This window comes from Diabrotica virgifera, chromosome 6, assembly GCF_917563875.1.
Source record: "Diabrotica virgifera virgifera chromosome 6, PGI_DIABVI_V3a".
Classification (NCBI taxonomy): Eukaryota; Metazoa; Arthropoda; class Insecta; order Coleoptera; family Chrysomelidae; genus Diabrotica; species Diabrotica virgifera.
This window is the reverse complement of record NC_065448.1, coordinates 135,458,582-135,477,723: the sequence shown is the minus strand read 5'-3', so window position 1 is coordinate 135,477,723 and position 19,142 is coordinate 135,458,582. Positions and strand designations below refer to the sequence as shown.

The 19,142-nt window shown below is 34.2% G+C and overlaps 1 protein-coding gene across 1 annotated transcript in view; it reads right to left on the bottom strand.

Annotated features, from left to right (window-relative positions):
• LOC114326229 (max dimerization protein 1-like) overlaps nucleotides 1-4,323 on the bottom strand; it is a 45,677-nt gene extending 41,354 nt beyond the window's left edge. The window contains exons 1-2 of the mRNA XM_028274530.2: nucleotides 4,098-4,323; nucleotides 3,905-3,998 (exon numbers count right to left, since the gene is read on the bottom strand). Of these exons, the coding sequence (XP_028130331.1) occupies nucleotides 3,905-3,998; nucleotides 4,098-4,155 (152 nt within the window). The 5' untranslated portion in view covers nucleotides 4,156-4,323. The remainder of the gene's footprint in view (nucleotides 1-3,904; nucleotides 3,999-4,097) is intronic.
• Between the last annotated feature and the right edge of the window lie 14,819 nt (nucleotides 4,324-19,142).

Sequence of the window (19,142 nt, the reverse complement as noted above, 5' to 3'; positions counted from 1 at the left end):
TTTCAAGAAATCAAATAAGAAAATGCAACGAGAATTTTCTTAATCTCGAAGATTTCAGTTCCAACGTTAAGCTGTCTCTAAGAGAAATTAGTACAAAAAATTCTAAATTTGGAGGACAAGGCTTTGGCTTTATAAAATGCTACTGCAATAAGAAAAGCTTTTCAAAATTATGTAAATGTAAAAGGTCTAACGTCTTACGTATTGTGCAATTTTAAATGCCAATATTATATGCCTTAACATGTGAGAATAAACACTGTTTTATGTTAATTACGACAATATAAAAATAATAGATATTAAAATTAAAAAATGACGTTTTATTAAACCTAATCTAAAAAATTACGACATTTTAAAAGCTGATCGGGGTTTGACTAGTCAAACCTCGAATTCATAAAATTAAATTTCGACGTTTGCCTGACCAACTTAGTCTCTGCTAGGTTTGACTAGTCAAAGGCCGAAACTGTCATTCATTTCGGGCTTTGACTAAGACCGTCAGTCAAACCTGAGAATTGCCTACTCAAACCTAGGAGTGCCTGAAATTTGGGCTTTGACTATAACATATATACCTATTTAAGTTTGAGTTTTGTTTAAATAATTGTAATTCGTTAATCTTATTATTATGTGTTATAAAAAATGTCATAGGTTTTAACGGCCTATTGTGCGTATAAATACGCCACTGTTGTGCAAAAACGTCAATTTAGAAGAATATGTTTTATCAGAAAGAATTGAAAAGAAAAAAAATGTAATAGATTAGAAACCAGATTAATCTATCCTTCGTCATCTACTATTTTGTACCTCATCATCCAGCCCTTTGCGTCCACTGCTGGACATAGGCCTCCCTCATTTTTGTCCATTGTGCTCTATTTTGAGCACTTTGCATCCAATTTCTAGACATTTTCTTGAGATCGTCAGTCCAACGAGTCCTATCGTCAGTCCTTCCTATTTTGTACCTACATCGCTTTTATTTTGTTTAATAATTGTATAATGAGGAGCAGATTTTCAAATCGCATTTTGTCCATATTTTCACATTATGACCTCGAGGTGGGGTTGGATTCGTCAAAAACATAATTTATTAATTTACATACTCATACTAAAAGCACAGTAAAGATGTACTAGAAATAAACAAATTAAGACACATTGAATATTATTACGAGGAGCACTCCTTTGGGATTTACAATGTATATACCTACATTGTAAATCATGATTTATTTCTAGTGAATCTTTATTGTGATTTTAGTATAGATATTCTAAGCGTCATATTTCACGTATATTTTTGACTTCAAAAATCACCTAAACAAACTAAACGCATTTTGTCCATTAGCGAGAGACAAACTAATAGCGCTTTTTTTTGGACAAAATGTGATTCGTTCGGCTTGCAATGCTTTTTCACCATGTAAAGACCATTTTACATTTTGTGTGACAAATATTAAAAAAAACTCCTGTTTTTTATACATGGCTTGAGCATGAGCAGGAAGAGGTGTGGTAGAAATAAGTTCCGCATTGACTGACTTTCTAAAAAATACTGATTTTGACCCAAAGGCATTAAATATCTTTAAAATAATTTTAACAATTATTGTTTTCAGACGTATGACGTATGCGGGGGTTAGAATAAAAATTTCTGCATGGTACCTGTACTCACCTTGTGGCTTTTGAATAATACCCCAAAAAAATATTGAAACAATTACGATGACTTTTCCCGTTCGTGTGACCATTCGTTTATGCTCGCTGATAAGAGTTTTCGGTCAAATTGAGCTAGATTTACATGCCCGTGCTTTTATAAAGTCACCAACAAATACATATTATGAAATCCATTCTAAGAAAGAACAAGTCCGCAAGCTGGGCTCTGATTGGAGTTTGTATGACATAAAGCATGCAGCACTTTCACTCAAAAATGTTCAAATAGGCATCAGTGAGGTCAGAAGAATAATCATAACTCGAATCAAACAAACTGTTGGGGAAAGTAAAATATTGTATAAAATCGAGGTTTTTTACAGAAATGATGACTCTTATAAAAAGTTTTAAAGTTTATACACTTGTGTACTACAATCACAATAAGAATGCACTAAAAATAAATAAACCAAGACAGGATGAATGTTACGAGGAGCAGTTCCAAATCATAATTTATAATATACATTGTACCTAAATTCCAAATCATGATTTACAAAGTTTTTTTACATTGTAAATCATGATTCGGAAGTGCTCCTCGTAACATTCAACATGTCTTGGTTTATTTATTTCTAGTGCATCTTTATTTTGGTTTTAGTATAGGTACTTACTTCAACCAAAGAAAAATCTAAGTAACATAATATAGTACTACCGAAACTGCCAATGGAGCAAGCCGTTAAAAAGGAAAAAACTCGATAGCTTATCACAATAATGTTTAGTTAGTTTATCTGGCAAAAAATGGCTTAGATCCAGAGTTAACTTGGTTAGATCCAGTTTTGAAAGACCAGTATCGTGAAAATATCTTAGGGCCGGTTGTTCGAACGCTAATCAAGAAGTTGATTATAATCGATCAGTTTATTGTAATCAATTTTCTTGATGGGAATCAAATCGAGACATCAAAAATACATGTAAAACACTAATCATTCATTGATTGTAGGTAACGCAGTAATTAAAATATAGCCGCAGCTCTTAAATTATTAAAAATTGCTTATTATTATTGATTTGTAAGTAAAAGCAAGAAAATAACATCAGAAAGAGTTTAATTATGGTTTATTTTAAATTAAAGCCAAAATAATAAAATAAATCAGTCAACATAACCTCAAAATGTGACATCTGTCAGAAGTACGCTTATTCAAATATAATTGTAATTAAATATTTGATAATGATCAGTGGATTCCATTTTTGATTAGCGTTCGAACAACCGGCCCTTAATGTTGTTCTGAAGCTATTTCCTTGTGGCATTTTTATGGTTAACTATTTAGATGGGAAATAAGCCACAATTAAATTGAAAAAATAATTTTATTAACGTTTCGAAGCTAACGTTTTAAAGTAGAAGACTTTAAAATGATATCGCTAATATTTATGAGTTGCGTTCCTGGGACGACTTTACTAAAAGATAGTTCATTCGATTACATGAAAACAATCCCAACTCAAGAATATCCGTCACAAAAAATCATAGCATGTGATCTGTCTTCAAAAAGACAACCAAATGCAACGATGACAGTAAAATTTTCGCGTTAGAGATTCCAGAGTAAATCACGAGGTTTTTATTTCCCATCTAAATAGTTAATAATATAATACTTAATTGAAAAAGACCAGAACTGGTCTTTTTTCTACTATTTCTACTTTCTGAGGGACGACATACATGTCATATGCTTTTTTTAAATTTACTATATTGCTTTCCAAACATGCAGAAATAAATTTTTAGTTCATATTTTTATTTTAATCATCTAGGGAAATCAAACTAAATTTTGTCCTTTAAAAACAAGAGTAAAATGGCGTTTTGTAAATTAAAAAAAAGTTTTGCTTTTAAAAACGAATAAAGCTTGTTGTTACAGGGCAAATTAATAATAAAAGTACATTTTTTTTAAACTTCGTGTTTTTTTAACTGTAGATAACGGAATGACAGTTTTTCTCATTTCCTGAAAAATGTAAAATAGGACAAACTGTGATTTAAAAATCTGCTCTTCATAATAGGTATGTCTTCAAAAGTTATGGTAGTTTTGGATAGTTAATACAACAGCACATGTACCTTTTCTTAATTCAAATTTTCATTTCATAATTCAGCAATCGTTATGGCCACTAACTATCCTATGATTGTTGTAAAAAGAAAGGTAAGATTTGTTTGTAGCAGCGTGACCGCGTAAAGCAAGCCGTGCCCATTCGACAGTAGTTAGTGAGTATATCGAGAACAAAGAAACGCAAGTTATGTTCTAAATTGCGTTCACATTCATAAACTCACCTGTTTCCCTGAGATTTTTTCGTTTTTGGCCGTTTCGACACACTCCTGAGATCATCCGGAAATCGCAAGGTTGAAGCGTATCCATGTTCCGCTTCTATAATAAAAACAATTATCAATCAAAAACAGCTGATGCAGCATCGGCAAATAGAGCGATTAGAGGTAGAGATTTCGCCGATTTCACCGAAATACGTACCTCTTTCTCGCCTGGCAATGTACTCGGCAGCTTCTAGAAGCGTTTCAATGGGGTTCATATTATTAAATAATTAATTATGTACTAAGAGAAAAACCGCAAACTCTCGCCGTAATGGTAACAGAGGCAACAGAGCACCACACACACGTTCACCGGCTCCGCGTCGAATATGAACTGACAGTATAAAGCACTCGATTTATCGATACAGCGCGCGGTTGCTGCCTCGAAGTTGTTCGGTTCTTGGTTATGTCGCGCGTCGCGAGTTTCCCAAACCTCGTTGCCAGTGTTTCCCCGTGGAAATAATTTTCGATTTTTAGGAAACAGATGAAGCGTACGGGAATAAAACAAGGAATGTAAAAGAAGTAGATTTGAGTTATTCTACTTTTTATAAATATTTAAAACGTCAAAAACTTTACAAACTAAAATAATTTTTTATTTCTGGAATTAAACAACAGCTAAATACATAGGTATTTAGGTATGTTTTTTAAACAAACATGATATTTTGCAATACAACTTTAAACTTTTGTTTTAGTATTAAAGTTTTACACAAATATACAAAAATTCAGGAATAAATATGGAATGTCCATTTAGCACTAAAAACACCGGAATAAATCGATTTTTAAATACAGCACCTAGATACTTGCAACTTTTTGCTTTATGTTCAGGATGATGTCAGGACAAAAGTCTACTATAAAATAATATATCATAAATATGAATATATAGAAACTCGAATACTTTGTAAGGTTAAGATGTTTTATTTTTGCATAAAAACGGTGCGTCGCATGAAAAAAAGGAAAGAGAGATTTTTGTATCACAAATTGAACGAGGAATTCTAAAATGATTTTTTATTTGAAATATCTCAGTGGCGTACGTTTTTTTCTTTAAAAAATTCAGACCATTACCCGTATTCGCACCAATGGTAGATACAAAATTCTTAATTCTATGTCAAAAAAATGCGCAATAATTATCTCTTAAAACCTATCAAATTTCATTTGCATACATCTCAACCGGTTTTAGAGCACTAAATAAGTCGTCAGTTTGTAAGAAAAATTTCAACACCCCGTATCTCGGAAACGAAGCATTTGCGGACATACGTTTATAGAAACTGTCATTATTTTTGAATTATACTACTTTAGGCGCGATTTCATTGAGGGTGAAATTTTATTAATCTGCGCACATGCGCACACCGACCGTATGGTATTAGTAGTTATACGGGCTCTGATTGGGTGTTGAAATGATCTGTCAATAATTGTTCAATATGGAGGTTATCGGTAAACAAAAATATTGTATATATTAGTTTTTATTGTTGTGAGGACAGAAATAAAATCAAATTTATAATTATAGTGACTTTTTAAATAGTTTTGAAAAGCCGCAGGTACGTAATTCTACGCAGGCCGCAGGTACGCAGTTTGTTGTTTGTTGTATTCCAATAAAAAATTATCTTCATACCTATCTATTTGGAAAATGTAAAAAAAATAATGAAGTTACCTATTAGTAGGCAATGCTTTAATTTACATAATCTGATTACGAACAAACTTTCTACAAATCTTCATCTAATATATCGTTTTCTTACTCTATATTTTGTTGTATTTTAAATCGACAAAAATCAAACTAATAATTTGATTAAATTCATATAAATAAACAAAATGTCAAAAAGTTTATGGTGTAAACGTTTAGTTTGTGTATATTCCCACATGACGTATACGCGAAGGTGGTGCAGTGGGAAATCGCTTAGACATTCGTACGGCGCGATAGACGTGAAGTGGGTTCAAGCCCCAAGCAAGTTGTTATTTTTTTTATTTTTTTTATAGATTTTATGATTGTAAGTATATTATTATATAATGTTTTTCAGAAAATACGTATTTAATTAAAATTTTTGGCAACAATTATTGTTCAGATATCATTTGTGGCATTTTTCAATGTGTTTGTGTGTGTTTTATTTTTTAAATTTTTGGTATTGTTTAAATAAAAATTTTTGGAAAGTAGTAGAGAGACTGTTTAAAGTATATTGATTTCGTTGAAATCATATAATAGAAGTATAACTTCTTACGTGCGTACAAAGTATACACATTCTTTTTTTTTTTCATGTAGCCCTTAAAGTTTGTCGCACTTATTTAAAAACACCCTGCATATTACTAAGGATTTATGCAGTTTTCACTGTATTGTTGTCTTAAATGGACTGCATATTCTATTATCCATTTTTATAGCTACTTTGTTATTCTTGTAAACTGCTTTTACTGTTCTTATTAATATTCGTGGAACTACAATGTCTTCCATTGCTTTCCATAGTTTGGTTCTAAGTTAAGTATCGAGTCATAGTCCTACTCATATGAGATAAGTAATAAAAAAATAATGAATGATTTTTAATTGAATTTAGATGATTGTGAGGACAAGAATACGACAGTGGCTCTAACATGAATGAAAAAAATAAAGCTGTACAAACTCGTGTTTGCAATGAATATCGTCTTGCTTTTTTATGCCATATGGATGCCACTCACTCAATTTAGTCCTTGGTGACACAGCTATATCTTGCGCACAATCAACATATTTTTTGGATTGTACAACATTATACACATTTTTTTCTGCTTGTTGATAATGTGCATTTATCTTTATCTTTTATGTCGCTCCTTCGTCGTTTGAACTTCCTTATGCTATGTCATATGTTGGATCAGTTATAAATAATAACTACTGTACTATTTTTTAAATAAATATATTTTTACATAGTTCTTTATAGTGAAATTTTGATTTTTTTGCAATTTTTTATATTTACAATTTACAGTAAATTTGTAGGTATATTCTTGTTTGAAAGGGCGCCAAATTTTATTTTGCCCGGGGAGCTCAAAGCCCTAGGACCGGCCCTGATACGAATACACTATCAGAAGCGACTCCCGGAGCACCTGGTGCCCGCGATCACTGCTAAGGATGTCATCTTCTGGAGTATCTATGGTTTTTGGCACTAAATGTATGCGAATAGATTACTAGGCCGTTTTTAGGGGTAGCTGGATACGAATACGCCATCAGAACTGACATCCGGATCACCTGGAGCCCAAGATCACTGCTAAGGCATGTTATCTTTTGGAGTTTGGAGGATTTTTGGGCATTAGTTGCACTGAAGCTCGGTTCTGATGGCCGTATTCTTGTTTAGTAATCCCAAAAACTCCCGAGTAATCTGTTTGCATAAATTTAGTGCCGAAATCGCTCGAAACTCCAGATGACGTGTCTTAGCAGTGAACCTGCGCACCAAGTGCTTCGGTGATCAGTTCTGATGGCGTATTCGTCTTCAGCGACACCAAAAACTCCCGAGTAACAAAATCTGACCCTTAATACAACTCTTTTAACGTTAAAACGCAACTATGCATTTCCACCCTTTTTTCTATATTAAAATTTTTTCTTGACAGAATCTGGTCTAATTAATAGTGCCAATGAGCGAAATTTCTGAAAAGATTATGTTGTTATCAAACTAAATTATGTACCCACATTTACGTTTTCTATATTTATACCAATTTTGATTTTACGAAGTGTCCACAAATGAGGTGTAAAAATTCGCAGCTTCTGGTTGTTGACAGTATTGAACAAGTGTCTGCAAGTTTAAATATTTCTCCTTTTTTATGGGCAGCCTTTCTAAAGAATACAACTATCGGATAATTAGAATGTTGTCTGCTTACCAGCATATTTTGCATTTGGAAGTACAAACTCGTTTTCCCCCTTCCCCCAGTCTAGGTCCTTGAAGTTCCTTGGACTCTCCTTGTTTTAAAACGTGTAGCGCGCGGACATTCCTAGTTTAATACGTTTGTGACAAATTTTTCTTATGTTAAATCTACGGGACGTTTCATGTTTTATGCTACGAATTTTAAGCATAAGATACAGCTTATAGAGTAGCACCCGATTATGAGAAAACCACAAAACACGAAAATTTGGACATTCCTTGTTTTATTCGTGTACCATTCAGATGTTTAAATCCTCAAGATTTGTATAAAATACCAAAATAAATTTAAATTTACTAGATTTCATTCGGGTATAATAAATTTACAATTTAAGTTTGAAATTAAATTTATTTGACGTTCCAGTTTCCACTTCGGAAAGCGTTATCAAAATACAAAACATTAATAAATTAAACCAATTTTGTTTTTTTTGCTCGGTAAAAAAATTCTTCTAATAATTCAATTTTATCTTACTTAAATTAAAAAGTTTCATATTTATCATTCAGATATTATATTATATCTACACTTTAAAGTAGATGACTTTAAAATGATATTGCCAATATCTATGAGTTGCGTTCCTGGGACAACTTTAGTGTAAAATAGTTCATTCGATTACATGAAATTAACTTGAACTTAAGAATGTCAGTCAGAAAAAATCATAGCATGCGACTTGTCTTTAAAAAGAGAACCATGTGCAATGATAACAGTGAAACTCTCGTGTTAGTGATCCCATAGTAAGTCACTAGAAAAAATCAGGAAAAAAACCTCATGATACTATCCCAACATGGTAAGTATTTGGTCTTCGGTCTTACATTTAGTTTACTTTTAAAATTCAAAAGATACACCGTTATCAAAATACAAAACATTTCCGAAGTTGAAGTCGAAACATCAACTAAATTTAATTCCAAACTTAAATTGCGCATTATTCTCAAATGAAATAGTAAATTGCCTAAAACGCCACATGGAAATAGCTTCAGAACAATATTAAATATTATGAAGTTACGAAGGTGCCTTAGAAGAAGACGAACTGCCTATCAGCACTGGAAACACCTTTGTACAATCTTCTAGCTAAAATTGAAAGAAGAAAAGGGCTATGTAAAGAAAGGGCGGCCATATTTTCTTTGTAGATGAAATTCTTATGTATTGATTATTGTTTAATATTTAATATTGATTAATATTTAAATGTTATAAAAATATATTGGTGTTTTCTTAAATATTTAAATTATAATATACAGTATGGTTCAAATGAAAGGAATAAATTCCTTATTTCGCATGGTGAAGATTAGCTTATTTGAAAAGTTATTCAATTCTCTATTCAGTGATATAAACATTAATTATTATTTATACACATTATTTATTACATTATTTATACACGGTGTACAAAAACTATTTTTTGAAATAAATTAATTGACGAGAAAAGAAGAATTTATTTAATTCAAAATACATTTTACTGCTGCCAGAAAACAAAAAAAAAATATCTCTCTTAAATTTAATGTTCAAGCTGCCAGCCACCTGCCTCTTGACAGTGTGAACATTGAATTTAAGCGAAAAGCAATGTTTATTTTCTGTTTTCTGACACCAGTAAAATGTATTTTGAATTAATTAAATTAAATACATTCTTCTTTTTGTATCAATTAATTTAATTAAAATAAAGTTTTTGGACACCCTGTATAAACAATTATGGCAATGCTTATATCGCTGAATAAAGAATTGCATACCTTTTCAAATGAACTATCTCACGACCCCTATTCTCATTAAAAAAAACATCGATTACGTCATCCCGCCCAGATGGATGATGTCATGACATGAGTAAGATGTATCAGTAAAAAAACATAATTTAAAATACAAATCGAATTGTTTCGCGATTTACAGTCCAGTTTACGAAATAACGAATTTATTCCTTTCATTTGCAGCATACTTTTTACAATTGATATTGCAGAATTTTGAAAATAAGTGATTAAGAACTTTTCTTCAAGTTCTGGCCATTATTGGAGATTGGAAATAATTCTGGCCATTATAACTTTGTTGGTTACGCGCCTGAATAGTTCAATAATTATTGAAATGCATCCAAATCATTCAGTCTTCCTACGCTTCTTCTGTCTTTGGATTTTGCACTTCCAATATATTATATTTATAATGTTTTTCTTAAAAGTTCGTATTTTTCACATCTCATAATGTGCTATTGTACCTTTGTTTTGCGATCCATCCATGATATTTTCAGAAGACGTCGGCGTCGATAACACCACATTTCTCAAAAAGCCTTAAAACAATGAGTCTCTCGGTCTTTCCTACAGTCTTTTCATAAAAAAAAATCTGTGAAGGACAAAAGGTTCTACGTTCTAATGTCCAAATAAATTCATGATAATAATAATTATTGTAAATTACTTTATGAAAAAAATCATTGAAAATATTTCCTTAGAATAAAAGTGGACAATCCGTTTTTCCTCACAACTTGGCAACGTCCTGCAACCACATGCAAGCCGCGTTGCCGATGGACCGGCCGGCCAATATACACACGATTGCAATGCTCGCCAATTTACAATTAACTACATTGTTATTTGTTTACATAAAATTTTTTATTAAATGGCCTAAAGATTAGTCATAATCGATACAAAAAGGTTTCTTTTATAACTGGTTTACATTCTTTGTAACAGGTTATGAGATAGGTAAAACTGTAAGTCAATAAAAAATTAATAAAGAATGATGGACTCAAATTTTTTGAATCCGTAATTCGTATAGCAGTATGTATTATGTTTATTGGCAACGGTGTTAGTTGAAAGTGAGTAAGGTCAGTTTTTAAAAATACCTCTAGATTGCATGACGTTTTTATTTTATTTTCATATGCAAATGTATGTAGAGTTGTAGAGAGTGACTCGAAGAAAATTGGAATCGTTCCGAGTATTTTTTCATTAACTTGAAGTATTTATAACAAGTTCAGTGTGATATAGATATTAAGATAGCTATAATTTTTAGATATTAAGATATAGCTATAATTAAGATAGCTTAAAATTATACGCTATACGGAGCTGCATCAAAAATATACTTCTAGATTGTTTTCACCCAATTTTAAAAAAATATGAAAACGTTGAATTATACACGTCCGTCTGTCAGTCCGTCCGTCTGTCCTTCCGTAATCACAACTCTTCCGTCATTATACCAGGTAGAATGACAAATGAGGTGTCAAATGAAAGCTTATACCTCAAGGATGGTACTAAAGTTGAGAAATTTGACGTAGGACTTCCGGTTTTAGAAATGCCATCAAAAGTGCTGTTTTAAAGTCACGGAAATAGTACAAGTGATATATTATTTGACACGCTTTAGCAAGACGAGAACAAATATATACTTCCGGTTTCACGACTGTCAGTCCGTCTGTTCGTCTGTCCGTAGCACAACTCCTCCGTCATTATACCACTACTGTTTTAAAGTCGTTGAAATAGTACAACCGATACATTATTTGACGCTCCTTAGCAAGACGATAACAAATACATATATACTCCCGGTTTCATGCCTGTCCGTCTGCCTGTATATTACTCCTCCGTCATTAAAAGAGATAGAATGACAAATGAGGGGTCGAATGAAAGCTTATAACCCAAGGATGATATTCTATCTCTCTCTCTCTCTCTCTCTCTCTCTCTCTCTCTCTCTCTCTCTCTCTCTCTCTCTCTCTCTCTCTCTCTCTCTCTCTCTCTCTCTCTTGTCGTTTCCCCATTACTGAGGATCGTGATTTCTTCCAATATTCCTAACAATGTTTCTCCATTGGTCTTTATCTTCAGCTGCTCTAAGAGCTTCGCAGAATGAGTTTCCAGCTGAATTCTTTATTTGGTCGACCATCTAATTGGTGATCGTCCTCTTGATCTTCTCCCCGGAACGTTTCCAGAAACAATTAATCTCTCCCAACTGTCGTCATCTCTGCGAACCACGTTACCAAAGAATTGCAGTATTCGTTTCAGACATATTGTGGACAGGCTTTTTTTTAATCTTGAGTTGGTTTAGAATGGAAACGTTTGTCCTATGAGCTGTCCAAGGTATACGCAGCATTCTTCTCCAGCACCACATCTCAAAGGCATCAATTTTTTGCGCTCGCATGCGCGAAGAATCCAAGTTTCTGCTCCGTATAGAAATATTGAGAATACAAGGGCATTCACCAGTCTCATCCTAATATTTTGAAAGATAGATCTGTCTTTCCAAACTTTAGTTAGGCGACTAATCGCATTTTTTGCCATACCAACATCTCCGAACTTCTGCTTTACAGTTACCATCGTTAGTTATACTATATTAGACCCGAGATAGACAAAGGTGTTTACTATCTGATCTGGTATTCCTGTAACATGTTAGTCAGTTGAATAGTGTCGAACCTGTCAACCACCATTATTTTTGTCTTAGCTTTATTGATTTTCAGACCAACTTTATTGCTTTCGTACTCAACTCTTCGCAGAAGATCAAATATTTCTTGCTCATTTGCTGCTATACGTGTAGTGTCATCAGCAAATCTTAAATTGGAGATTTTCCTACCAGCTACTGTTACTCCACCCGCCCATCCTTCTAAAACCATCCTTATGACATGTTCACCATAAATGTTAAATAAGTCAGGTGACAACACGCATCCTTGTCTAACACCTCTCTCGGTCTTGAATTGGTTTGAGAACTTATGATCTAGTCGCGCTGTCGCTATATTGGACTGGTACAGATTTTTAATAAGTGTAACCAGGTGCATTGGTGCGCCCATTTTTATTAAAATTGACCACAGATTTATCCAGCTTACACAATCAAATGCCTTTTGGTAGTCAACGAAGGATATAATCATAGGTACTTGAAATTCTCTAGAGTTTTCAATGAGTTGTCTCAGGTTCAGGATTTGTTCCCGTGTACATTTACCCTTTACAAACCCCGCTTGTTACTGAGGTATTTAGTGATAGGATGATATTAAAGATAAGAAATTTGACCTGGGACTTCCGATTTTAGAGTTGCAACCGGATGTACTGTTTTAAAGTCACGGAAATAGTACAAGCAACATATTATTCAACGCGCCTTAGCAAGACGAGAATAAATATATACTTCCGGTTTTTATATCACCTCTGGTTAAAAAGGTGTAATCGGAAGTAATATGTGATAATATATCAATCATCGCGTATTGAAAAGTTGAGCTCGAATATAAAGTGTCGGTTTTGATTTCATTTTCGGTTAAAAAGTTATGACCGAAAGTGTGGCAAAAATGTATCTTCTTCTTTGGGTGCTGTCTTCTTAGCGAAGGTTGGCGATGATTTCCGCAAAGTATTCTCTATTTTGAGATTTTCTTATTAGACTTTGAAAGTCTAATCCTGTCCATTTTTTGATGTTGCGCAGCCATGTCATTTGTCGTCTACCCGGGCCGCGTCTCCCTTCTATTTTCCCTTCTAGGTATAATAAGTTGAATGAAGTTATACCTTCTTCTTCTTAAGGTGCCTATCCGTTCCGGATGTTGGCGACCAGCATGGCTATCCTAACTTTGCTTGCTGCTATTCTGAATAGTCCGGTTGTCGATGTATTAAACCACTTTCTCAGGTTTTGAAGCCAAGATATTCTTCTTCTCCCTGGTCCTCTCTTTCCAAATACCTTGCCTTGAAGAATGAGTTGCAACAAGCCATATCTCTGTTCATTCCTCATAACATGGCCAAGATATTCCAGTTTGCGCTCTTTGACTATGTTAATAATCTCGCATTCCTTGCCTATTCTACGTAGAACCTCAATATTAGTCACACGATCCACCCACGAAATTCTCAAAATGCGCCTGTAACACCACATCTCAAATGCCTCGAGTTTTCTCAAAGAAGCCTCAGAAAGTGTCCAGGCCTCTACTCCGTATAATAACGTAGAAAATACATAGCATCTGATGATAGAGATTTTGGTAGCAAGAGGTAAATCGTGGCTTCTGAAAAGTTATACCTGTTGTGTCTAAATATAAGTCGAAGATAAGATGTTTTCCGTTTCTTGACAATTTCTGTGAGTTCACGTTAAAACAACGGCGTAACCAGGGTGGGTTACAACTACTGGATAGTCTCTGGGGGGTATGGTGTTAAGCGTATAGAGCTCAAAGTACATCCCAATGGGGGGTGGTTATAACCCCCAAACCCCCCTGGTTACGCCTATGCGTTAAAATGACGGAAGTTAGTGAAATTGTCTATAAATCAACGCAAAGTTACACGAAGAATTCAAATATCGACTTCCAGTTCTACTTCCGATCACGTTGGGTGAAAACCTAGGACTTATGAAGTCCAATTTCTTGTTTTGCTCAAGATTCAGTTCTAACATTGAACTAAATTTAGTAATTTTCAAATATCAACTAATATTGATATTTTCAATATTAGATATGTGTACTAACTAATACGAAGGGTTTTACATTAATAAGAGAAGAAATAGAGAATTACATATTTTTGGAAAAAAATAATGTTCTTCCAAGAATTCGTCGTTTCAAGATCAATATAAAATTATAGAATATTATTCAAAGAGCATGTAATGACCTCTATTACTCACGATCAGTGCCGTATTTCCCATTACGCCAAATACGCAAAGGCGTCAGGTGGCGTCAGCTTTAACGCTAAATCAAATAAAATTCATAAACACAGCAGACGAAGTAAGTCTGCCTACTGTTCCATAAACATCTAAGCGAACGTACATATGAGGGCGGTTTGCCAGCGGTTACATCGCGTTTGACCTGTTTTACCTGTTCACACCCTAAAGCCGCCTTTGAAGTTGTCAAGGAAAACAGATAAACCGCAACGTCGACGTTGGAAAACCGCCCGCATGTGGACAAGCTATAAAACATCAAAATACCTATTCTTTAAAATTATCTATCTTAGCAAACAGGTTTTCAAACTTCCAACATGGCCACTGGTGAAGTGAACGATTGGAGTAATGTAAATAGAATTGCCAACATTCATGAAAACTCTCAAGAGCATACTAAATCACGAATAACATTATTGCGACGCCAATGAACGCAAACCCAAATTAATCCCTTGCTTCTTCTTCTTCTTTTTGTATAAACATGACTCTGTCTGTTTTTTCAATGTGGCTCTAGAAAGTTGTCGTTTCATCGTTTTCATGGTCTTCCCACTGATCGTCTTCCTATTGGGGAACCGTCTTTCGCTGTCCTGACTTCCCTATTTCTTGTCATTCCGCTTATGCGGTCATTTCATTCTATTCTTCTGTTTCTTACCCAGTTATTAATGTTATCCACCTTGCATCTCCGTCGTATATCTGTACTTCTAGCTCTGTCCCATAGAGTCTTACCATCGATTTTTCGAAGAGTTTTCATCTCCGCTGTTTCGAGCAATCTTTTTGTCCTCTCTGTGTCGGGTCGTGTTTCTGCCGCGTATGTCATTATTGGTCTGATGACTCTTTTGTAAATTCTGCCTTTAATTTCTTTTCCGATATTTTTATTTCTCCATATTGTGCCATTCAGGCAACCTGCGGCTCTGTTCGCTCTATTCACTTAATCTTCCACTTCTGTTTCGAGCCTTCCGTAGCTAGATAGTGTGATGTACAGATAGTATTTAAACTCCATCACTTGTTCTATTATCTGACCTTCCAGTTCCAATTTACATCTTATTGGATCTGCTGTTATAACCATGCATTTTGTCTTTTTTGGGGAAATTAACATGTTACATTTTCTGGCGATTATGTTGAATTGGTGCAGCATACGTTGTAAATCATCTTCACTTTGAGAGATTAGTATTGCATCGTCCGTATAGCAGATTATTTTAAGTTGTTTTTCTCCCATTTGGTATCCTTTTTTAGTTCTTACTTTTTTTTTCAAGTTAGAGGGAAGATGATAATACTGGGGGATTTTAACGCTCGAATAGGTAACCAAGTAATACCCGGAATTAAGCAAAAACACACTGAAAATGTTAAAAACGAAAATGGAGAACTGATTTTTTGACCACAAAGACCAACACAAATGTACATTCAATAACACCCGTGGACAAAGATCTATGATAGATTATGTTGTAACCAAAAGAGATATACATCCATCAAAAATAATCGACGTAAGATGCCTCAACTCGGCAGATGTAGGTAGCGACCATAACCTAGTATTATGTAAAATAGGAATCATTATGAAATATTTCACACCTAAGAGGGCAGCACCAATACAAACAAAAATCAAAGTCGAAGGACTACATACGGAATCCACGGAATACTTATACAGGAAAAGAATATCAGAGAAGATTGCTGAGAATGGAATATTAGAAAACGATAACATCGATGAAAGCTGGCAAAAACTCAAAGATAACATAATCGGCGCTGCACCAGAATCACCTGGAGAGAGAAAAGTAACGAATACTCACATATTAATGAAGAAAACCCCGTGGTTTAGAGAGGAAGTTAAGATAAAATGCGAAGAAAAGAAGAAAGCCTTTTTACAATACAGAACAAAACAGAAAACCCCATGCTTTCGAGAGGAAGTGAAGATAAAATGTGAAGAAAAGAAGAAAGCCTTTTTACAATACAGAACACAACAAACACAACAGGCATACAACCACTATAAAAGAATTAGAAACGAAACAAACACTCTAGTCAGACAAATAAAAAGAGAACACTGGGAGAGTTTCTCAAAACAGATGGAACACGACTTCTACGGAACACAAAAGGAAATATGGAGAATGATCAGAGGACAAAGAAAAGAGATGAACGAACTAATAAAAACGAAACACATTCAGAAGGAAACTTGGGCAGACTATTTTCGATCTCTGTTTGCTAAAGATAACGATAACGGACCACCAACACCTGACGTGACAACAAACGAAGAAACAAATATTGAAGAAGCAGAGGTAACGGAAGCATTAAGGAAATTAAAAAATAGAAAATCACCAGGAGAGGACAGAATATCGAATGAACTCCTAAAGTATGGAGGACAAGACCTGACCAAACAATTATTAAAACTAATTCAAAAAATAATAGAACAAAACAGAATACCACAAGAATGGGGATCAAGCGTCCTAATACCTCTCTTCAAAGGGAGAAAAATCGGACCCGGAGAATTACAGAGGAATTAATTTATTAAACACAACACTAAAATTAACGACCAAAGTGATAACAAACAAACTGAATAAAATTATGACATTAGCAGAAGAACAACAAGGTTTTAGGTCGGGAAGATAATGCACCGACGCTATATTTATAATGAGGCAGATTCAAGAAAAATCGTTAGAATACAACAAATCGGCATACTTATGCTTCATGGACCTTAAGAAGGCATTCGACAGGGTCAAATTAAAGGACGTTATCCATTTATTGTACGCAAGAGAGGTACCTCTAGGAATAATTAAAATGATCGAAAATATCTACCAGAACAACACAATAAAAGTAAAAGTAGATGATGAACTAACTGACCCAATTGAAGCTGGCAATGGGATAAGACAGGGAGATTCCCTAAGTCCTATGTTGTTCAACCTAATCATGGACGAAATAATAAAAAAAGTAAGAACAAAAAAAAAGGATACCAAATGGAAGAAAAACAACTTAAAATAATCTGCTATGCAGACGACGCAATACTAATCTCTCAAAGTGAAGATGATTTACAACGTATGCTGCACGAATTTAATATAACCGATAGAAAATTTAACATGTTAATTTCCCCAAAAAAGACTAAATGCATGGTTATAACAGCAGATCTAATTAGGTGTAAATTAGAACTGGAAGGTCAAATAATAGAACAAGTCATGGAGTTTAAATATCTAGGCATCACACTATGCAGCTACGGAAAGCTCGAAACAGAAGTGGAAGATCAGGTGAATAAAGCAAACAGAGCCGCAGGTTGCCTGAATGAAACAATATGGAGAAATAAAAACATCGGAAAAGAAGTGAAAGGCAGAATTTACAAAACAGTCATCAGACCAATAATGACATACGCGGCAGAAACACGACCTGATACAAAAAGGACAAAAAGAATGCTAGAAACAGCAGAGATGAAAACATTGCGAAAAATCGATGGTAAGACGATGTGGGATAGAGCTAGAAGTGCAGATATACGAGAAGATGCAAGGTGGACAACATTAATAACTGGGTGAAAAGCAGAAGAGTAGAATGGAACGACCACATAAGCCGAATGACAACAAATAGAGTAGTAAGGACGGCGAGAGACGGTTCCCCAATAGGAAGACGATCAGTGGGAAGACCACGAAAAAGATGGAATGACAACTTACTGGAGGCACATTGAAAAACAGAGTCTATATAAAAAGAAGAAGAAGAAGAAGAAGAACAAAACAAACACAACAGGCATACAACCACTACAAACAAATCAGAAACGAAACGAATACTTTAGTGAGGCAAATAAAAAGGGAGCACTGACAGAGTTTTTCAAAACAGATGGAACACGACTTCTACAGAACACAAAAAGAAGTATGGAGAATGATCAGAGGGCAAAGAAAGGAGATGAACGAATTAATAAAAGCGAAACACATTCGGAAGGAAACATGGGCAGACTACTTCCGACCTCTATTTGCTAAAGGTGACGATAATGAACCACCAACACCTGAAGTTACGACAAACGAAGAAATAAACATCGAGGAGGGAGAGGTAAAGGAAGCATTAAGAAAATTAAAAAATAGAAAATCTCCAGGAGAGGACAGAATATCGAACAAACTCCTAAAGTACGGAGGACAAGATCTAACTAAACAACTATTAAAACTAATACAAAAAATAATAGAACAAAACAGAATACCAAACGAATGGAGATCAAGCATCCTAATACCTCTCTTCAAAAATGGAGACAAATCAGACTTGGAGAATTACAGAGGGATTAACTTATTAAACACAACATTAAAATTAACAACAAAAGTGATAACAAACAAATTAAATGAAATTATAACATTAGCAGAAGAACAACAAGGTTTTTGGTCGGGAAGGTCATGCACTAATGCTATATTTATAATGATGCAAGTTCAAGAGAACTCCTTGCTCTATCAGCAAATTGGAAAGGAGGAAGAATACTTTCAAAACGTGCTGAAGCGGGTAGTTGATGTTAACAGAACATTTGCTTCCAGGGGGCCAGGGGGATCTTTTAGAGGAACAGTGGAAAAGTTTGGATATCCACACAAGGGAAATTTCATGATATGCCTGGAGCTTATGCCGGAATTTGATCCCTTTTTAGCCACACATATACATTAACATGGAAATCCAGGAAGTGGAACAACTTCATACCGTTCATCCACAATATGTGAAGAATTCATCGAATTAATGACTACTGAGTTGGTAAGACACATCATGTCCGAAGTTAAAAAGTCAAAATACTTTTCCATAATAGTTGACTCAACACCCGACATAGCACATGTTGACCAATTAAGTTTCTGTAATTATTAGGTATGTTACAATC